A 22,594-nucleotide genomic window follows, 5' to 3' on the forward strand; every position below is an offset into this window, starting at 1 on the left:
TGATTACATAAACTAGGAATCTCCTATGGACGAAACAAAGAACTTAGAAGAAATGTCATGTGCCAATTTAACATCAATACTAAATATATAACATTTTTGGTTTTGGTAAAACATGTATGAGAGACTAAACTTTTTTTTTTTTTTTGCAGCGTCCAAACATGCTCCAGCAGATATGATAGTTAAGGATGAGAAGATAATAGAAACTCATCATCTAGTCACTGAAGCAGTCAAACAAGAAGACAAAATATGCAAATGAGGTCATTGAAATGTGTAAGACATATGACTAAAACTAATCACCGCAATGCAAGTGGTTAACACACGTGTTGGTTTATTAAAACTGAAATGATGTTTATGACTTACATTTTCTTATTTATATTTTTGACCTTTTTTTTACTTAATTGAGTTATTTAATATATACTTATGGCATAGATAGATCACATTGATGCGGCAAAATACAAAACCTAACAAAACCAATACACAATATATCACGAGAGCAATGATAAACTAACTCAAAACGAGGATCACATTGTAAATCACCGTCACCGCCGCTAGTATCTAATAAACATACAGGAGCATTCATGTGGCTTATAGCTCTATAAAACCTTGCTCAAAATCAGCTAGAATAATTATCGATTGGAGGCGACCTTGAATGGGAATAAAGATATAAAAAGAATAGCAAGTCTATAAATACAGGGGAGTCTATAAATGCCAGGGGATGTGCACAGAGTTTTGGCCCAAACCATAACCGAAGTGTCGATTAACCATACAATGATGACTGATCGGTTTTGGAACTTCGTATGTTGGTTTGGTTTGATTGTGCCTAGTTTACCGAACTAGATTTTCTTTAAACTAAAAAACAAAAAAAAAGTGCTTAGGCTTGAGTAAAATGCCCAAAGACAATACACCTGGACTTGACAGTTTGGACCCAAAACAGCACATTCCGGTTTTAGAATTTGTCAAGCAAAACAACACAAAAGAGCAACTTGAAACAGATTCAAATCAATTCGGGCAACACAAACACAAAGAACCTCTGCCACACCTGCATCAAATATGTCACATGCATGCAAGAGCGAAGATAAAGCATTGTATCATATTCAAATGGAACTTAATAATAGCACACAATTCATATGATTTGATCACAAGTCCAAATCACCTCAGAGCAGCAAGAAGTATTATACTGGGGAAGTAAATCACAAAATCCTCCCCCAATAACATCAACCCAAAACATAAACCAAGAACCACAAAGGACAGACAGATAGTTTTAAAACATTGGTCCAAAAAAAGAAGCAAATCCTTAAATCCAAACAAACCCATACTTACTCATGTCATAATAATCCTATCCTTTTGGTGTTTCTTCCATTCATTATTAAAGTCTTTCTTTTTTAGTTTTTTTTTCAAGTTTTTTAAGGTCCGTCCATGTGCCTCTGAAATCATCATACTTGATATCCATTCTTCTCAAAACGAGTTTTTGAGATTAAAGACTCCGCTTCAAGCTGCCGATGCATGGTCAAAACCAGCCTGTTGACCAGTCACACCAACGGTCCCCTCACCTTCAGAACTCGACCTGCTAAACTGAGTTTCAACTTGCCCGTGCAATGTAAGACTCTGAACCTGAGACACCAACCCTTCATGATTGGTCTGTGGGCTTGATGGATTCAAGTACTGACCAGGTACAGGCATTATCCATTTCATCCAATCATTTCGCCTACGTATCTTATCACCCTATAAAGTCCAGTAAAGTATGTTAAGAAAGTATAATTATTCTTTCATAACAAAGTGAGGACTGGGGAGATAAAAGTATCATAGAACATTAAAACGCATGATTATCGTTAAGAGATACTAGTGCAAGTTATCAGCAAAACTGCAAAAGTTTGATAAAGCGAGATGGTGAAAATAACTCGTACCTGCACTTCTACAACAGCTGAACTTCGCATAACATCTAATATAAACTGAACATTATCCGTCAAAGAGGAAACCTATAATAGGGCAAAACATCATTTCTTCTTTCACAACAAAAAACATTATAATAAAAAAAACAAGAAAAGGTTGAGTAGATGGTCCAGCCACCACACTTGCAGTGATATCCACCACACTTTAACAATTGACTAGAGGCCTAGAGCCTAGAGGTCAACATATAGATGCAATGTGATCCCATAACTTGGAAAATTCAAAACTTACATGCATAAAAGATCAAACTGTAATCAAATCATGTATATCTAAAAGTGCATTAACTTGAACTGTAGAATTAAAGGAGCATGGCAACACCAAAATATCACAATCATAATGGAAAAAATAACTTTTGAGATAGTGACTCTTTGCATTCAATATTAGCTAAAAAAACCCCTTACACAACAATGAACTAATTTTACAGAAAAAAACCGAGTCAAAACATAGATGTGATTTTATCAAAGGTTCTCAAAAACTTCACTTTTCTAACATCAAGTAGTATCGATTTTTATGTATCAATTAATTCATAGACACTAAAATGAAGCGGGGCTTATATTAACTGGTACATTGGAATGCTTCATGTATCATTATTTCATAATCATATTCAATGATTTAAATGCCTATTTAACTAATAGCTACTAATGAGTGTGTAGAACAGACTACTTTGATTATGAACGCATCAACATACATGTAAAACTACATCCTTTTCCTGAATACACCATGCAATTAGATTACTGTCCGTTCTATGTCCATCGCTATTGAATTTAAATGCCTATTTAACTAATAGCTACTAATGAGTGTGTAGAACAGACTACTTTGATTATGAACGCATCAACATACATGTAAAACTACATCCTTTTCCTGAATACACCATGCAATTTGATTACTGTCCGTTCTATGTCCATCGTTATTGAATTTAAATGCCTATTTAACTAATAGCTACTAATGAGTGTGTAGAACAGACTACTTTGATTATGAATGCATCAACATACATGTAAAACTACATCCTTTTCCTGAATACACCATGCAATTTGATTACTGTCCATTCTATGTCCATCGTCTTAGTTAATAATGAGCTTGCACGTAGACTGTAACCAGACAGTAATCAAATTGCATGGATGGATTCAGGAAAAGAGTGGTAGTTTTACAGAAATGGGGATGCATTCATAATTAAAGTAGACTGTTCTACACACTCACTATTAACACTAGTTAAATTAAATAGACATTTAAATCACTAAATAAGGTTGGGAAATAATGCTGCATGAAGCATTCTAACGTACTAGTTAATATAAATCATGTTAGATTTTAGTGTCTATGAATTATGAATGATATGACTTGTGATAGAAAAGTGAAGTTTTTGAGAACCTTCAATAAAATCACATTTATGAAAGACAAATACGCTCTAATAGAAGTAATTGCTAATATCAAGACAACGCTAGAGTTATTTCATGTTCTGTTTAAACACCAAGCTAGCTGAAGAGTCGCAAATACATGGCTCAATTAAAAAAAAAAATGCAAACATAAGGGCACTAAAATAGAAGAAAGCATCAACCATTAAATGAATCAACCAAAAGAATTATTCTTTCAACTCACTTTTTTGAAGCCAGCTATTAAGCTAGCAGGAACCCAGCCTTGTTCATCCATGTTTCGCCTCAAGTATGTATCTTTAACCAGGTTCTCATTACTGCAATGGCACCATCATAAATGACAAGTTTCTAATATTATAAAAAACCACCATTCGTTATCCATTTAAAAAAGATGCACCTGAAATAGTAATCAATTTGGCTCACTATGTTAGCATTCAACAAAGGATCATGACCAAAATACACTGGAGATAATGGTGCACCAAAAGGCATGGGTGGAGGAGGTGGACCAAAATAAACTATTGAAGATGTCACATCTGCAGAAGGATGCAAACATCATGCAACACACACGGTTAATAATATAATATCATAGCTATAAGATAATAAAAAACCTCACCAGGGTACAACATATTGTTGCCAAAAGGTTGCATTGGCACATGCATTTGTGGAGGAATAAGTGAAGCAGATGTATGTACAGCGGGTCGTATATAACCACCCCTGGGAAAACCTCTTTGAGACTGCAAATGTGTATCTCGGTTATTAAAACTTCTACTGCGTTGATTCCATTCTTGATTCCCACGATCATGATCTCTGTTGTTGAAGCTTCTACTATTGCCTCTTTTATATCCACCCCTTTGATGATTATGCTGCTGCTGCTGTTGATGATCGTTACCACCGTGAGACTGCGCTCCTTTTTGTGACTCACGATGATCACTTCCTGCTTTCCCAGATACGCTAACATTATGCGACGGCTCCACTACCGAATCCTGGGTCGTTGGAGGCTGAGACACCGCTCCGTTAGCTGATACATTTGAGCTAGAATTCCCACCACCGCGCTTAAAAGACTTGTGCTTTGAAGGTGCCACATGATTTGGAGTTGAATTAGGACTTACATCAACAGCAGCAGCAGCCGCCTGTTTATTCGATGGAGATGAACTTCCTGTAACCTACAACAAATCGACAATTTCACATATTATTTCTCATAGCTCAAAGCATGTTTTAATCCAAATTGATAATAGTAATAATGATACCTGTAATGCAGGTGACAATGAAGCATCTGCAAGTGAGTCGGACTTAAGCGTGGGTTTAGTGGACTCTCCGAGGGCAGGCCAGGCGGCACCCATAACGGGATTAAAAGCATCGCTGCCGGAATCATCAGGAGAGCTGGCATTCTCAGTAACCGCGGGGACAATCCGATTCCAGGGAGAATTAGGGGCAATAAGGCCATCGTCAGCAGCAGCCATAGGGTGCGTGGGTTTTATTGGAATGGAATTAGGGTTCTAGGTAGACAAGTTGAAGGACGAAACCCTAACTTAAATAAAAGGATCAAAATTGGGGATGGGTAATAATAATAATAATAATAATAATAATAATACTAGGGTTCCAAAGATTACTAGTGTTTGGATCGACTCACTGGGTTATGATGATCCGATCGCACAGCACAGCACAGCACGGAGGCTGATGATGTTTCTATAAAACACAAACAAACACGCACAATTGCCAACGGAGCTCTCTCTCTCTCTATATCTCTTGGAAACTGGACGGTATGTCAAATGACGCTTTTACCCTTTGCTTCTAAACATCCTTGTTTGTCATGCTCCATGTATCTAGTTGCGTAGGGGGTGTTTGGTACAGAGAATGGAATTGTAAAGAAATGGAATAGAGAAATGGAATTACAGAGAAATGGAATTGGTCTGGAGAATGAGAATTGACTGTTCTGTTTGGTAGTATAGAGATTTCAGTAGAGAAATATAGCTGAGAATCATTTCTCTTGTTTGGTACATAGAAAATAAACAGAGAATTATATCAACTTTATCATTTGCACAAGTATTTTTTTCATAACAAATATTTATTAAAAAATAAAAAACATATAAAAAGATGCATAAATTCCAACCAAAATATGCATTGATCAAACCAATTCACATACAAAACATTGTTTTTAAGCAAAAAACATCAACCATAGTTAAAACCAATTCACATACAAAACATACTTCAACCATACACAACTATCCCATTGAACCATCAGTATACAACTCGACCATCTCAATTTTCTCTTCTATTGTCAACGCAATTGGTGATAGTTTTGTAGGCCTAGTCCCCATATAGGCCTTTGCCAGCTCAGCAGGTGAAGCCACATCATCTTCAAAGGCCTGTGATGATCCAATTACAGATGAATTTCAAAACTAAAACAAATAACCACAAGCAAAATAATACAACTTACTCTTGCAATGACAACAGGTGTAGAAATTGCAGCATCAAAGTTCACAGTCTCCCTCTCTACTACATGTTTGATCAATGTCCCACTTGTAAATGCATCAGTTTTCGAAGCATGCTATGATGAAAAGGGTATCTATTAACAACAAAGCAAAAGTAACTTTTGGGGGAAAAAATGTGATATGGAAAATAATAAACTTACATTTACAGCGGCTTCCTGAGACACATTCCTTGGGTCTTCATTAGTCCCTGATCACAGTAAAGCCTTAGTAAGGAACATAGAAAGAATTAAAAAACCATAAATATATTTTAAAAAACAGGTAGCAGCAAGGTAAAAATAAAAACTTGATTGGTTGTCCATAATAAATATAACTAACACTATAATTAAAATTTGTCTAATCTTATTGGCTGATACATACTTTATGATTCGTAGTAATACATAATTTAAAAACTTTTGCAATGTGAATGAAATTAATGTCAGCTTTTTGAACAATAACCCTGCTATGTTTCAGTTAAAATTTTAAGCAAGAATGAAGTCCATATAACTTAGATTTTATATCCCCCAACGATGTTGTAACCTCTACTGTGGGTTATGAACTTATTGGCTTAGCCATTACCAAATCAATGGCAATGATATCAACATTTTATTTCTAGTCAACACAAGACAGTCACATTCATAAACAGTCCTGTAAGCTAGATACTTAATTACAGGCTCTTAACAAAAGTGAAACAAAAAAAAAGGTTTTTCATGACGATAGTCAAGCATGGTTTGGCTAGAATACATACATAATTACAGATGCCTTTTCTTATAACCAAACTTACTGAAAACCTATATTTCTATGTCAACTTAATTTACCCGTCTGTCGCTTTTGACTCAATGGCAAGCTTACAAAGCTGAACATAATGAACACAAAAGACAACCAGACAATCATCATTTATGCTGTGAAATATAATACATAAGTGAAACAAAATCTACGCAATATGATGTATGATTGTATGGGACACATTCCATTATCACATCTACAGAAACCTACAAAGTACATACCCCTGGTGATTTTAAAGAACATTCACAAACATAACAACAAACTTAGTATTAACAGAAAAAAATTTCCCAATTCTCATCTATGAAACAAATCCCCTCTTAAATCTAACAAACTGAAGATTTCATCTAATAGCAGCTCCTCAACTATAGCAAAACTACACCCACTCAAATCAAATCTAAACGTATACCCCTACAGTTTAAACAGCACTTTCTTTCTAAAACCAAAACAAACATAAGCCAATGTAAACATACAATAACAAAACAATCCACCATGATGATAGAATTACTATAAAGTGGCACCAAAAACATGCTCTTTTACAAGGTAACAAATACAATCAGATGAACCCTAAGCATATCAACATAAACAACCAATAAACCATACAAGACCACATCTAATTCCAACAACAGTCGCACACAAAAATCAATTAACCAAATTCCTCCACATCTTAAGCAAATAAACATAATCAGCATTCAGCAATCAACATAAACAGCCACATCTAATCCAGCACAATCATACACAAAATCAATTAACTTAATTCCACATCCAAATTCAATTAACCCTAACCTAAATACCTAATCGATAAAAGCTTTTAACCTGTCAAACGTTGTGCAGGTTGAGAATTAAGCCGCTTACGAAACACGCCAAACAACCTATTAGCATCAGCGTATAACAGCCTAGACGCAGGGTCCATAAGCTTCGCTAATAGGCTAGAGTAATTATTATTATTGTTATTATTATTATTATTGTTTCTGATTGCGGTTGGAGGCCGATCGTACTGCGTGGCGTGAGAACTACGGCGGCTAGGTTTCTTCCGGAACTTGCCGCCGGCTCCGCCGCTCTGGTAGGTGCTTACGCCGTCGGCCATTGGAGCTGTGGACAGAGGATTTGCGTAGAGAGAGAGAAAGAGAAAGAGAGAGGTAGTGGGAAAATGGGAGAAATGAAACCCATAGAAATCCATTTCTCCGCTTTTGTTAGAGAAACAAAATCAGAGAAATGGAAATGGTTTATTTCCATTTCTCACCTCTTTCTTTCATAAACAAACAAGAGAATTCTTTCCAATTCCATTTCTCACCCCTCAATTCCCTCTACCAAACACCCCCTTAGATCAATATAAAAGCATATGCACTAGTAGTTTCTAAATAGATTAGTCTCCAAACCAAGTCAAAACCATGTCCAACCCAAACAACGCTATGCCACGATCTCCACTGTGACGGCTCATACTCTCAATACATACACACACTCTTTGTGCTTATTCTCACCATGCACGGAGAGACCTTGATGAAGGCCTTGTTTATCTTTCTCTTTTACTCCTCATCATATACTCGTTTCTATATCCTTATACTTGTAGTTCCAGATATTCATTCCCATCGGATTCAACCATGTGGAAATACCCGCTCAAACTCGATTTGAACTCATGTTTCGTCAATTTCAAATACCACAATCTAATTAATGATATTGGTCTCGGGTCTTAGGGGTGATTAAGGGTGTTGCAAAGTGAGCAAGGTGATTTTGGTGGTGGGAGGTTGAGAGGTGATAAAAAGGGACAAGTCGACCGATCAATTTTTCATTGTTTGATAAAGTATACAAGTAACTTCTACCAAGGATATCACAGTGTTATTTCTAATCTATGGTGAACGTCGAATCTAGAGCGTTAGTTAAGGTTTTGAAATTATTTGAGATAATTGTAGATTAAATATGGTTTTTGCTTGATTTGCAACCTACAAGATGTATTCATTTTGGATTCAAAATCTTCTAAAGTTGTTAAGAGATCTATTTCAGATCTTAACTAGACATTTGTGTTTAACCATTAAATTTTTTTTATTTTTTGCTTCCTTCAAGACTTAGATCGCTAACATCGATTAAAGTGCTTGATGTTTGCGATGGTCTTAATTGGATAGACCAAGTGTGATCGATGTAACATTCACATGAGTTCTATTTAGTACCCTCATCGTGACCTACATTTAAAAATATTTGATGAACTTTTTATAAGGTTAATGCATGACAACACAATAACAAGTTTCTTTCATACTAACTTAGCAGTGTTTGTGGCGGACTCATGTAGTTCACTTATTTAAGTAGTTTATATACACATTGCATGAATATGTAAATTTAGAATTCATTCATTTAACAATCATGATATTTGTAGTTGTTTAAAAGCACACACTATAATATTAATAACAACGTTACGTGCATTCAAACCTAAAATGAGAAAAGCAAGCATGTAAGATCACCAAGTCTTTCATGTATTAAGGACCTAGCTAGCTAGGTCATGATAAAATAATATGTAAAAATTACTCAAGTAGGTCATTAATCATAACATATTTTGATGGGCTGTCGGTCAAGAGGAGGTTTAAAAGAGAAAAGCTTGCAGTCGACCTGATGCACGCAGGTGCATGGCAGCAAGGAGGAGGCACATGGTGCGTGCGCGGTGCTGCTTGAGACTAGAGAATTAAAGAGGTGACAAGACCCAAGTTTAGGATTTCATAGTGCGAAATGAACGAGGGGTCTGATAGAGATGTGGACGAATAGTTGTAGCAGTTGTGGTACACCAGGCCCGTGGTGGCAGGGGGTTGTTCGTGGTGATTGTGGCGGTTTGGGATTGAACGAACGTTAGAAAGCTCAGGATCATTTTATCCTAACGAGGAGAGTTCATAAGCCCTCTTTTAAATGCTTTTATTTATTAACAACAAACGTTTAACATAAGCATTTAATTAATATCTATTTATTATTATTTTTTCAAATAAGAACTATTAATACAAACACTAGTTTGGTCTAATGACAAATGTGCATAACTTTCAATCAAAAGGTTGTGGGTTATAATCTCACCTAAGACGAGAAAAAAAAATAGAAAAAATTATGTTAATTGTTAAACCGATTCGGAAACGTAATTCGGATCTTTCGAACTATTTAAAACTTATATTTACTGGTATTTAACTTGGTTTAACTTATTTTATAATTTCATAACTTTCAATTATGCTGAATAGCCCTTAAAAACATTTAAAATCGTTTGAAACGGCTAAAAATCGCATTTTCGGGAACTACAGGGACTACTTTTGCCAATTCTTTCCTATTTTCGATTAAATTAATGAAACTTAAACTCCAAGAAATGTTATGGCTGGTCCAATTTCATTTTATTGGTGTCCAAGCCAAATTTTATTAGTTATTGTACCAGATTTTCTAATTAAATAGCTTATTTTGTTTCCTAATTTGTTTTTAGCAACCAAATCACTTATTTTAGGACATAATCGAATGTATTAAGGTCCAAGAAAAAGAAATTAACTAAGTATACAAGTCTATACTCTAAAATACTGTTCATGCACGAAATCTACAACTTATTTCGTCGATTTGATCATTAAACTCTTATTCGGTTTCATAAACGAGTAAATATACTAAATATGGTTCGTTTTTGTAATCTCTATATAAACACATCATAAGTCTCTGCCACAAACCTGTATCCTAACCCTAGAAAGACCCCATAGCCGTCACCTACCTCTGACCATCACCAAACCCTTCGGTTTTTGCTTATTCGTTGAAGAAACAATGCTTGTTCGTTTGACTTTGCATGCGTATGGACACCTTTGACTTCCGTTTCTCATCGATCCTTTCACTTTCCGGGTAAGTTGTAAACATAGAAATTGTTTATACATATTCCATAGTCAATAACCTTCAATCAATTTCGGTGGTTGAAGGGTGTTGACTGGTCAAATCATTTAAAACTCGTTAAAGGACAAAATAGTCAACTAGTTTGACTTTACATTTTCTTATGCTTCTGGTCGGATTCAATGTTCGGTCCAGAAGATTTTTATTCTCGTAACGTAATTTTAAGGCTACTACCTAAAACCCGACTTCCGACTCGCTGTTCGGATTCTGGTCAGTACCAGCTCGCTTAAATCTTAAAACAAACATAACTGGAGTTCTAGACGTCCGTTTGGATTGATTCCAGCGGCATTAAATTCGCTTTTACTTATTATCATATCCTAAAATCTCACATTCTGAATTGTTCATAACATTTGATGTGTAGTGGACGACTCGCTTATAGCTCGTTAATCGCGTTTATTAATCGCTTGTCATTAATCTAAGGTGAGTTTGATCATTACCCTTTTATACACTGTTTTCAAACGTTTTGAGGACATATGCATACTTAGTCATATTTTCTATCCTATATATATGTACACAAACTCGCAAACATAATCATTGTGTGAATATTAGTTGAATGCTATTGCTAATTCCTGCATGTTTAATTGTTTACTTGATAACATTTGGAGAGGTCCAACATATCCCCTTTGTATAGGGCTCTCACTAGTATGATCATATGATTGTCTTAGTAACCGGAGCCCGATTCGCTTGGCGAAGGTAAAACGACAATGTTAGTCATTGTAATCAATGCCCGATTCGCTTGGCAACGATTCATTGGCACACTAGCACGATTTGGTTATGATGGTTTGTTAAGGTTTGATTGATTATTACCACATAGATTGGTTTGCGCTTTTAACACTTATCATTTATTATTTATTTATTTATTTATTATATAACTATTTGTTGTGTCAAAATTGTTGATCATCTCACTCAACATGTGTTGTTGACAAACTCCATTTTCTACGCATATGCAGGATGCTTTGTATTGAAGATTGAAGTTCAACACTTAGACAAGACCTTAGGATATAAACAAGATAAACATTATTTGAGCTTACATTCATGTATTTAAATTGTTTGGATATTGTGTGTATTTATTTTCAATAAAATAATTAATTAGATATTGTCACATTTTATGTATGATAGTATCTTCGAGCTGTGAATAATCGGATCACGCCCCGGTATTTCCGCCTTAGGTTGGCATGTGACACTAGAGAAATTAAAGAGGTGACAAGACCCAAGTCTAGGATTTCATAGTGCGAAAAGAACGAGGGGTCTGACAGAGATGTGGACGAATAGTTGTAGCAGTTGTGGTACACCAAGCCCGTGGTGGCAGGGGGTTGTTCGTGGTGATTGTGGCGGTTCAGGTTTGAACGAACGTTAGAAAGCTCAGGATCATTTTATCCTAACGAGGAGAGTTCATAAGCCCTCTTTTAAATGCTTTTATTTATTAAAACAAACGTTTAACACAAGCATTTAATTAATATCTATTTATTATTATTTTTTCAAATAAGAACTATTAATACAAACACTAGTTTGGTCTAATGACAAATGTGCATAACTTTCAATCAAAAGGTTGTGGGTTATAATCTCATCTAAGACGAGAAGAAAAATAGAAAAAATGATGTTAATTGTTAAAAAAAGAAAGAAAGAATTAAGAGAAAAGAAAAGAACTATTATTTTTTTCTTAGGGTTTATGTCACACCCGACCATGACGGAAACGTCGGGGCGCAACCGATTGTTCATCGCACACGACACTATTAAATGACAATATTTAATCAACTCATTTAAATTCATAAAAACACAAAGAGTCACATAACTTGTTCATACAATAACCAAATTCAAATCATAGTAAATAATATATTGTTCGTTTTGCTAATATCCTAATAGTCTCGATAACGTTTTTTTTCTTCAAGTCCTCGAGTCAACCTAAAGTCAAACCTGTAACATTGCATAAATAGATTTTGTCAACACAAAGGTTGGTGAGCAATTTCATAGTTTTTGAACAATAGATACATAATATGAAATTCCACAACTTGTATATAAAACAATAAATAATAGCAACAATTTAGATAAATGAAATCGTTAATAAGAATACATTAACGACACCTTTCTATAAGGGGATGCCAGATATACTCGGATTTTGTATGAAATCGTTAATAAGAATACATTAACGACACCTTTCTATAAGGGGATGCCAGATATACTCGGATTTATGAATCAACCATCCAAAAGCGGTAAACACAGTAGCACTTAAACATATAAGCATATAATCACCAAATCGAGCATTTATTTAAGTGAAGTATACAATAAAGTTTGTGGTTTAAGACTCAAATATAAATCATTTGGATTTGAATAAGTTTGCAATGTCACCCCTAAAATATAAAAGAGTGAAAACGGGGGATGAAAGTACTCACATTCAAGTAATAAACTTGAAAGATTTGATGATTTAGAAATTAACCGGAACGATGAGTTTAACGAACGAAGCCTAAAGGAGATGAAGTCTTGTATTAGAAAATTTGTCTTGAAAGTCTTTAAATGAAATAAATGATAAGAAATATAAACAATTTAAAGTTTAAGGTTTAAAATGTAAATATTTAAGAAATTATAATAATAGTCCTTAAAAATGTAAGTTTGTTCGAAACCGGGTTAAAGTATCTAGCCCTTAATTTTACTCAACCTATGTTAAGTAATAAGGTGGGTAAAAATGCAAGAAAACAAGTCCCTTTATAATATAGATACTAAAACGGGTTTTAACGAGTGTTCGGGTGGTCGGTTCGGGTCTTAGTGACTTGACCAAACCCAAAGTCAACTTTCCCAAAATAATAAATGTATGAGATAACTCAATAAATCTTAAAGAGACTTAACCAAGTATGTAGTTCTATTGTTTTAGAATTAACAATGTCCGTTAATCGAGTGTACGGTTTAGTCGGTCCAAACTTTGTTATAAGATCAAGTTGGATTCAACATTCCGAGTACTTTGTGAAAATAATTAAAATCAGTTTATAAAGTATTTTTAAAGAAATATATAAGCTTTAATGGTTAAAAACACACTTGTGTGTCTTAAGCGAGTAAACTTGGTTTAGTTCGGTTTGGTTCGGTTTTTTTTTATCTTGGAATAAGGCCAAGAATGGTTACCACATGTCCAAACATCATAGAACTTGTAAAATAATTTATAAATAATAATACCAAAGTTTTACATACAAAAAGTCAACAACAAAATCTTTAAACGAAAGTTCGGTTTTCGGTTCGGATCTTGTTTCGGGATAAGACCGAGGTTAGATTCTACAAACCCATAATCATGGAACTAATTAAAATGATTTTAGAAACTCAAATACTATATAAAACATGTTTATACAACTATTTAAACAAACTAGTAAACAAGAGTTCGGCTTCCGGTTTGGAGCTATTTCCGGAATAACCGAGGCTAGTCTCTACAAACCCATAACCATGGAACTCAAAATGTAAAATAAAACTAAGATGAGCAGAAGTTAAACAAGTATAACTAGTTTGATAGTTAGATGCGGAAAATATATATAATCAAGGACTACTACGAGTCCTCCATGTAACTTTGTCTTATGGGCCGGACACTTAACCGATCGAGACCGGAGAAATGCCCACCGAAGGTACAAAGGGTGCTATTATATATATGTTGTATAACAATCTTCAAGTATAAATAAGTGTTAACAAGTTGATTATAATGTAAGACTATGGTCAGTTTGACTTTGGAAAGTCAAACTGCCAAAAAAAATATGAAGAACACCTTTGAATACTTGAGAATTGGAAGAGAAAGAGATGAATGAGCAAGGATTAATGAAGGGGATAGGGGTGTATATATAGAGTGGGTTGAAAGGGTCAAGCATGGGGTGTGATATCAAGGTTTGCATGCAAGAGGGGTCAAGACAAGTCACAAAACAACAAAAAAATAAAAAATAAAAAAATGGGCTGTTGATCTGCTGCTGGTCAGCACGTCGGTTCGCGTCCGGAAGTTCGTTTTTGATGTATCTTGAGCGTTTAAGTCCGTTTTCGAATCCGTAAAAGGGGTTTTTCAAATTAGACAAGCGTGTTTTAGTAACATAAAATCCAATATTTTATATATTTGAAATGTTCGGGATATAAATCGGGTCGGTTTACAACATAAAAACAAATACAAAATAAATACAATTTAACCCGAAATCGAGGATTGTCACAGTTTATGTAATAGTTTTATCAATTATACAACCCACATTTATTCAATGATTCTTGTAGATGTTTTTACCTCTTTAAACACATTATTAATAATAAATTTACCTGGCTCATTATGTAACCATTTAAGATTGTTACTAGAAACTATAATGGAATTAAAATTAATGTCATGATCGATTATCAACATTAAATTGATACACTCGCATGATCGCATCTAATAATAATAAAATAAATCGAAACGAAAAAAAAAAGATCAGAGGACTTGGTGTAGGATATGTGTCACAATATTATTTAAAAATAATAAAATAAAATAATTATAACGATACTCTCGTTATACAAGAGAAATACCATAGTACAATACCGTGTACAAAACCAAAAAGAAATAAATATAAAAAGCAATTTATATCAATATAATGATTCATGTTGATGCCTTTGGTGAGAACTTTAACAGGAGCTTCTTGATCCGATTCTTCCACCCGTTGGGTATTTTCATATTCGTCTTAGTTTTTCCTTGGTGTGGCTAACTCCATTGACTGCAACAAAAAATGAACAAAACAACATATACATATATACATATATATACACACACACATATATATATATAAATACAGGGGTGGGATCTAGAGAGAACTTCTCTTAAAGAGAGAACTAGAGAACTAATAAAATCTATTTTTAACTTTTTAAAACAAAATAATTTGCGATTTTTTTTCTTTCCTCCTTCTAACAAGATGATATTGTTCCTAAAAAAAACCAGCGATGTAGTGCATATGTGCACTAATGTGTATTGTATATATACGATAGTGTTTTATTGCATATAATACAACGCAATTGCATTATACAAATACACACTATTGAATATATGCAAATACAAACACTAATAATTGTACTCGAAACAAACTATCGCATATACGTAATACAACACTAATGCACATATGCACTATATTATTTTTTTGGTATTTTTGTATATAATATAACACTATTGCACTAATACAATACAAAAAATTGCATATATGTTATTCAACATTATTGCACATATCAAAATACACACTAGTGCACATATACAATAAAAAAAGTCGATGTATTGCATATGTGCACTACAACGCGTTTTTTTTATATATGTATTTTTCGAGTAAATGGTAACATAATATAAGAATAATAGCAAAAACGGAAATTTAAAAATATTTTTTTTAATTAAATTAAAAATATTTTGTTTATTAGTTCTCTAGTTCTCTTTTTAAGAAGGAGTTCTCTATTAATTCGCCCCTGGAAGCATTAGTTGAAAGTGTTTTTAATAAATAATACATACATAAAAAGAAAAGGTCCAGCTGTTTCTTGGCATGCAAGACAGCATTTATTTGGCACTCGTGGGAACACATGACCCGCACGTGGACGGATGTGCATGTGATGATAGCTGCTCATTTATCGTCCCCATTCGTCCCTCCAAACCCATTTTCAATTTCTCCTTTTCCACATTTTTATATATTTTTTAGTTTGGTATATCAAAATCCAAACTTCATTTCATTTATGTATTTGAATTTACATGTTTATTTACCTTTTAGTTGTGCATACAAAAGTCCAAACCGCTATTTACAATGGGCTGCTTTTCATCCTTTAACCTTTTGTCTTTTTTTTTTTTTTTTTTTAATGTGACCTTTAAGACTTCTTTTTATTTCAATATTACACAACTTAAATAAAGAAAAAATAAATTAATATTAAATAATTAAATTGAATTTTAGTCATCTAATCTATAAACTACACCCATTGTTTTGTTGACAATGATTTATACTAATAAATAACAATATCTCAAATATGTGTGAGAGCATTTTGTTAAAGTGAGACTATATATATTTTGTAAAAAAGTAAATAAATTTAAAACGACAACTTTTTTGTGTTTAGACTATCGCATTCTTCAAATATGGAGAGCCACGATGCTTCATTCTAGCCAGACTATGCTTAACAGGACTAACGCTGACTTCAGAATTTAAATTTGAATTTGACTTGAGTGTTCCTAAAAAAAACCATACCGTCGGCTAACAATAACTAATCTTGTTACCATAATATTGTGAATTTATAAATAGTAATAATAATACCAAAGTTTTAATTTCATATCTCTCTCTCATTCATCCATCTCCTCCTCCTGTCCATATCTTCATCATATCTACAACAAAACTTCACAATCTATACATACACGCGCATACATTGTACACACACACACACACTCCTATAAACAAAAGTTTCAAATTTTGATGCATGAACAGATCTCAATCCACACAGTTTCACTTCAATTTCTTCCATCTGGTATGCTTCAGCACCTCAACCTGCTTCCATGAATGAATGCCCTAATTATACTTTACTTGCTCTTAATTACTTTTAATTTAAGCTCAAATATTCTTCATTTGACCAATTCATTGTTGACCTAGAAATTTGATTTGACTATTAGCTTGTTCTCTACTAATTGGATCCTTGTTCTGTTATTATTATTATTATTATTATTGACAATTGATCAATGAGTAGAACATTCTAATTTGAGGAGCTTATATATTTAGGGGGGTTTTTTTCCACATCAGATATTGGATGTTGAGAGATGAGGAGGAGGGATGGTATCACAATTGATGAACATTTTAGCATCCTGCTGGTTTCCGTCTTCGGACCGCTATGATATCGGTTCAGACGTCGGCCGACAGGATGGTCTTTTATGGTATAAAGATTTGGGGAAACATATCCATGGTGACTACTCAATGACTGTGGTTCAAGCCAATATGCTGCTTGAAGATCAAAGCCAGATTGAGTCCGGCTCCCTGAGCTTACTCGATTCGGGTCCACACGGGACGTTTGTTGGAGTATATGACGGTCATGGTGGACCTGAAACGTCCCGTTACGTTAATGATCACCTGTTTCAGAATCTCAAAAGTGAGTAACCAGTGTTTAAATTTCATAAAGTTTTGATAATAGTTTATAACGGTACTTATCTTTTTTTTGTTTGAATTTGTAGGGTTTGCTGCAGAACAAAAGTCTATGTCCATGGATGTGATCCGGAAAGCGTATTACGCAACAGAAGAGGGGTTTTTATCGGTTGTCGCTAAGCATTGGGTGGTTAAACCGCAACTAGCTTCGGTTGGAACGTGTTGTCTGGTTGGTGTGATTTGTGACGGGACACTTTACATAGCGAATGCAGGTGATTCTCGAGCTGTTTTGGGAAGAACCGTGAAGGCAACTGGTGAAGTTATTGGTATTCAGTTATCAACCGAACATAATGCAAGCATCGAGTCGGTCAGACAAGAGCTTCATAGTTTGCATCCCGATGATCCACAAATTGTTGTATTGAAACATAATGTGTGGCGTGTAAAAGGGCTCATACAGGTACGGTCCGTGTGTTGGTTGTACTGTTGAAAGTGATAAGGTGATAATAATATTGTTATCTTAAATCATGTTGTAGATATCAAGATCTATAGGTGATGTGTACTTAAAAAAGGCGGAGTTCAATAGGGAACCATTGTATGCAAAGTTTCGTCTGCGTGACCCGATTCGGAGGCCGATACTCAACTCTGAGCCGTCGATATCTATGCACGAAATCCAACCAACTGATCAGTTTATTATACTTGCATCGGATGGTCTTTGGGAGCATCTTAGTAATCAAGAAGCCGTGGATATAGTGCAGAATCACCCGCGTAAAGTAAGTCTATTGCAATGGTCCGTTTTAGGTTTCTAATAAAATGATGTAACAAGTGTTTTTGATGTAGGGAATTGGTAGAAGGCTGGTGAGAACCGCGTTACAAGAGGCAGCGAAGAAGAGGGAGATGAGGTACGCGGATTTGAAGAAAATTGATAGGGGAGTAAGGCGTCATTTCCACGATGATATAACGGTTGTAGTTATATTTCTAGACTCGAATCTAGTTGGTAAAGGAAGTTCGTGGAAAGGGCCTACTTTGTCTCTTAGAGGTGGTGGTATCAACCTCTCGGGGAAAACTCTGGCGGCGGTGCCACCATCAACCGCCTAGGGAATCCAGAGAAGGTTAAAAAGGTAATTTACCTTCTCTAAGTTGAATTGCATGATGTATAGGGAATCCTTTGTAGCTTATGTTGTGTAAATCTTGTTTTTAGATTTTTATTTTTATTTTATTATTTTCTTTTTGGTGTTTTTCTTTTATGATTCTTCACTTTATGGAACTGTTATTAAAAAAATGAATAAAAAAGTGTTTATAGGTTAACCCGAGCCAATCTTTTTGTTCTGAATGACATTTTTCTAACACAGCCCAATTGTCTCACCGACTAGTGTTTACCATCTCAAGCCCGTGCTTATACTCTCCTTGTCTACACGAGAACTTTGAAGTCGTATAGCATCTCACAAAACTATCATGATCCATCTCTAGACTATTTCAAAGTTTCAACGACATACCACCGGGGTGGGGTTTGGCCGGGGGGGACTAAGCTATTGGCTGACCAGAGAGCTGCCTCTTTAACTCGTTGTGTACTTAATTCATGGAGGACTTGGCCTTTATTTGCGCCGTTTCACCATACAATGATATACTCGATAGATACATCTTAGGCTCAATAGGCCCATTTTGGCTTTTATTTAGGCTGTTCAAGCATACACTTAGGCTCAATGGGCCAATGATATGCCTTATCATTACTTAAGCTACGTATTTGCATAACTAGATCACTTAATGACATAACATACGTACAAGCATGTAACTTTGCAACTTAATACAAAAAAAATGTCATTTTGATGAATATCCCCTTCAGGAAAATTAAAAAAAAGCACTTTTCTTAAAAACCTAGTCAATTAACAACCGTACCAGTAACAAGCAACGTACAAAACATATATTCACCAATAACAACACATATGGTGAACGGTTGACTAGTATAATATATACAACACATTATACCGTAGAACATATAGACATATATTCAGGATAACAATCACCAGCAAAGTTCAACTAAAAGGTAGGAGAATCTAAGCCCCTAAGACAAAGCGAAGACAATACAAAACATCGACTAAAAATCCTTAATCCTAATCATACATCTCCACAAACTCATATCCTAAACCATGTTGTCATCGAGATGCAACTCTAACAAATCATGCTATATATTATGCACATATTGCAACAAACTACATAGCAGTTTAGTCAAATGATCAAGGCTAAGGATAGGATATAATGGTGTACCTTTTCAATTATTATTGTTTCGACTACTAAATCTTGGTAACAAATAGATGGTGGCTAAAGATATGCATATGGATAGTAGAAAGTGGATAAGCTTTTCATCAATGAACACCTTACCTACCAACTACCATCTTTCATCACCAAATCTACGAAACACAACCTTATAAACGACCAAAAAATGCACTGAAAATCCACAAGCATGACAATATAATATATTAAAATGCCATTCAAGTTAACAAATAACTACTAATAGTGTTAGCCAAGTGGACTCTAATAACAATAAACACAAACCACAGTGTGCACAGGCAAAGTTTAAACCTTTAGATGAAAGTAACAGTTTTCGTCAAACCACATAGACGGAAGTTGGACTCAACTCTAATATTTTGATAAATGACCTCTAGATTTACTTTCAGTTGCATACATTTACACTACTGAAACTAACAGATAGATAATTGAATGATTAGAAACCGAACAAACTTCTTAATGTATTTTCATAAGAGATGAGTATCATTAAGGGAGGAACCATGATTTTTATCAAACTCCAAATTTGTATTGAAGTAAGCCGAGCCCAAACACGAAGGCACAATATTCGGTTAAAGAATCGTTTTACACAATTAACCAACAACCAAACCAAACAGATTGATACTACACTTTCAAAAATGAAAACTCGATGAACATTATTCAAATAAACAGTACAAATTCTCAAAACAGAGGCAGAACCACAAGGGATAGAATGTAATGTTATGTTTTATACAACTAATCTGACTCTCACAAGGTATCAAGATACATATACTGTATAACCTAACTACATACACTATCATATACAAATCAAAGTAAAGCCGTATATTGACATATAAAGAAACATATGCGTGTCAAAATATGAAAAATGTCTCGTTTCCAGAATTTACAGAGAATAGAAGGGTGTTTAGAGATCACGCCTGCATAACGGACAAGATCCGTGCCTTATAAGCCACTTATCGATGCAGGGTAAGTGAAACATGTGATGACATTGTGGCAAACTTCTTACAATTTCTCCAAGTTGAAAATCCTGAAAAAAACAAACCAAATATTATCACTTTTTTGATCATTTAACACAAATATTTTTCAAAAAAGTTATTTAAACACAAACAGAATTGCTAAAAGAAGTTCTATTACCTGAAGGCACACAGAGCAAGAAACCCGCTCACCCGAATCATCCAAAATATTATCTCTAGTAACCATGATTTTCGGTATCTTCTCAACCGAATATTCAGGCAAACCTTTAGATCCACCAATGTCAAATATGTTATGAACCTCTGCAAAGCTTGTTTCGACCGCACCCATCTAAAATAAACTCGTAAACATCAATAACAAAATAAACAAATAAATAACAAATTACACACTTAATGAAAGATTTCAAACTTTACCTGGCTTTGGACTGCACTTAACATTGCGGGCCCCATCCGTTCGCGAACAAGTCTTCCACTTAACAGACTTACAATAACATCAATCTGTTGGAAACGCAACGCAATATTAGATAAAGGGATATAATTATTAGGATGAGGATCAAATAAAAAGTTTGTCTAGCTAGCTTAAAAATAATTTTTTTTATCCGTAACCGGCTCAAACAAACTCTGATTGAACTCATTTCAGCAGCGTAGAAACCGACTCATAGTTATTATTCTTTTAATTGGTGTGAATTGGAAAATAAAAGTGCTCACCAAGTACAGAAGACATCTTATCCCAGATTCATCAGATTGCCATAAAAGAAGAGAAGATTCAAACACTTCGATTGAAAAAACAGCACCAGAAATGGCGCCAACCGCAGCACCCCTAACGAACCCGCTTTCAGTTTCTTGACCGATCAAAGCACCAGTCAATGCTCCTAATAAAGTGCCCACTGCAAATTCAAACACACCAGCGATTAGCTTCAATCGAGAGGCGAAAAGATTAGAATTGTTCAAACTGTTCATGGCCTTCCCTTGGAAAAAGCTTGTATCTAAATGAGCCAAGCCCGAGCTACGTTTGGCTCGGCTCATCGGCTTGTTTAGATTAAACCCCGAATTTTCATGATGATAATAATAAGAAGAAGAAGAAAAAACAAAAGAAATACACATAATATGCCACTCGATTTTAAAAAAATATATATATAAAGCTAATACATATTGTGTCATAAATTCTCTTGTTTAAAAAACTGTGTTTTAGATGCATGCTAAAATTTATATTTTTTGTCTTCTATACATTATTATTATTATTATTATTATTATTAGTAAAAGATAAATAAAAAGTTAACAAGCCAAGCTCGAGCTCTGTTCTTCAGCTCGATTGATAAAATAAACGAGCCTAAAAGTATGATAAAAAGTAGTGATCGATCTAATCTAGTATTTTGAATGTGTTTTTTACAGAAAGCCCCAATTTTGAACCCTAATTTGTCAACAAGAAGACATGAAATTGAAAAAATTTACCTAATGCGAAGAAGAAGGTGAAAATTGCAGAGAGAAGGTTTCCAAGAATTGCGGAAAGCAGAGAGCTGAAGAAATCTTTGACTTTTGTGATCAAATTTAGAAACGAAAAGGATGAAGAAGCTTGAGATGGGTGTGTGTAAAAATCCATTCTTTTCTTTGTAAGATAAGAATAAGAGGGTGGGTTTCTTGATATATATATGTATATGCGATGGGTTAATAGAGATTGATTGTGTGTGTGTGTGTGTGTGTGTGTGTATATAGACTATAGAGAGAGGGTTTGAAGGAAGGAGATCACGGGTTTAGTGTTGTCTTGTTCAATGCTTAAGCAAAGAATTGTATTGTGTGGGAATCAAGACCTGTAAATGTATTTATAACTTTCATCA

The 22,594-nt window shown here is 34.5% G+C and overlaps 3 protein-coding genes across 3 annotated transcripts; 1 reads left to right on the forward strand and 2 right to left on the reverse strand.

Annotated features, from left to right (window-relative positions):
* Positions 1-1,488: 1,488 nt before the first annotated feature.
* Positions 1,489-4,774, reverse strand: LOC143574715 (la-related protein 1C-like). The gene is made up of 6 exons (XM_077059267.1): positions 4,562-4,774; positions 3,928-4,477; positions 3,712-3,847; positions 3,541-3,631; positions 1,905-1,976; positions 1,489-1,722 (listed from the first exon to the last, which is right to left on the reverse strand). The coding sequence occupies exons 1-6, from the start codon at positions 4,772-4,774 to the stop codon at positions 1,489-1,491; spliced, it is 1,296 nt and encodes a 431-aa protein (XP_076915382.1).
* Positions 4,775-17,202: 12,428 nt separating this feature from the next.
* LOC143574726 (putative protein phosphatase 2C 46) lies at positions 17,203-18,603 on the forward strand. The gene is made up of 4 exons (XM_077059272.1): positions 17,203-17,515; positions 17,598-17,965; positions 18,042-18,278; positions 18,346-18,603. Exons 1-4 carry the CDS (start codon positions 17,203-17,205, stop codon positions 18,601-18,603), a joined length of 1,176 nt encoding a protein of 391 aa, XP_076915387.1.
* Positions 18,604-20,662: 2,059 nt separating this feature from the next.
* LOC143574727 (NEP1-interacting protein-like 1) lies at positions 20,663-22,359 on the reverse strand. The gene is made up of 5 exons (XM_077059273.1): positions 22,212-22,359; positions 21,468-21,646; positions 21,174-21,257; positions 20,923-21,090; positions 20,663-20,815 (listed from the first exon to the last, which is right to left on the reverse strand). Exons 1-5 carry the CDS (start codon positions 22,357-22,359, stop codon positions 20,693-20,695), a joined length of 702 nt encoding a protein of 233 aa, XP_076915388.1. The 3' UTR covers positions 20,663-20,692.
* Positions 22,360-22,594: the final 235 nt, after the last annotated feature.

Source organism: Bidens hawaiensis, unplaced genomic scaffold, assembly GCF_021521415.1.
Source record: "Bidens hawaiensis isolate Kalapana, Puna unplaced genomic scaffold, B.hawaiensis_p1.1 tig00027091_1, whole genome shotgun sequence".
Classification (NCBI taxonomy): domain Eukaryota; kingdom Viridiplantae; phylum Streptophyta; class Magnoliopsida; order Asterales; family Asteraceae; genus Bidens; species Bidens hawaiensis.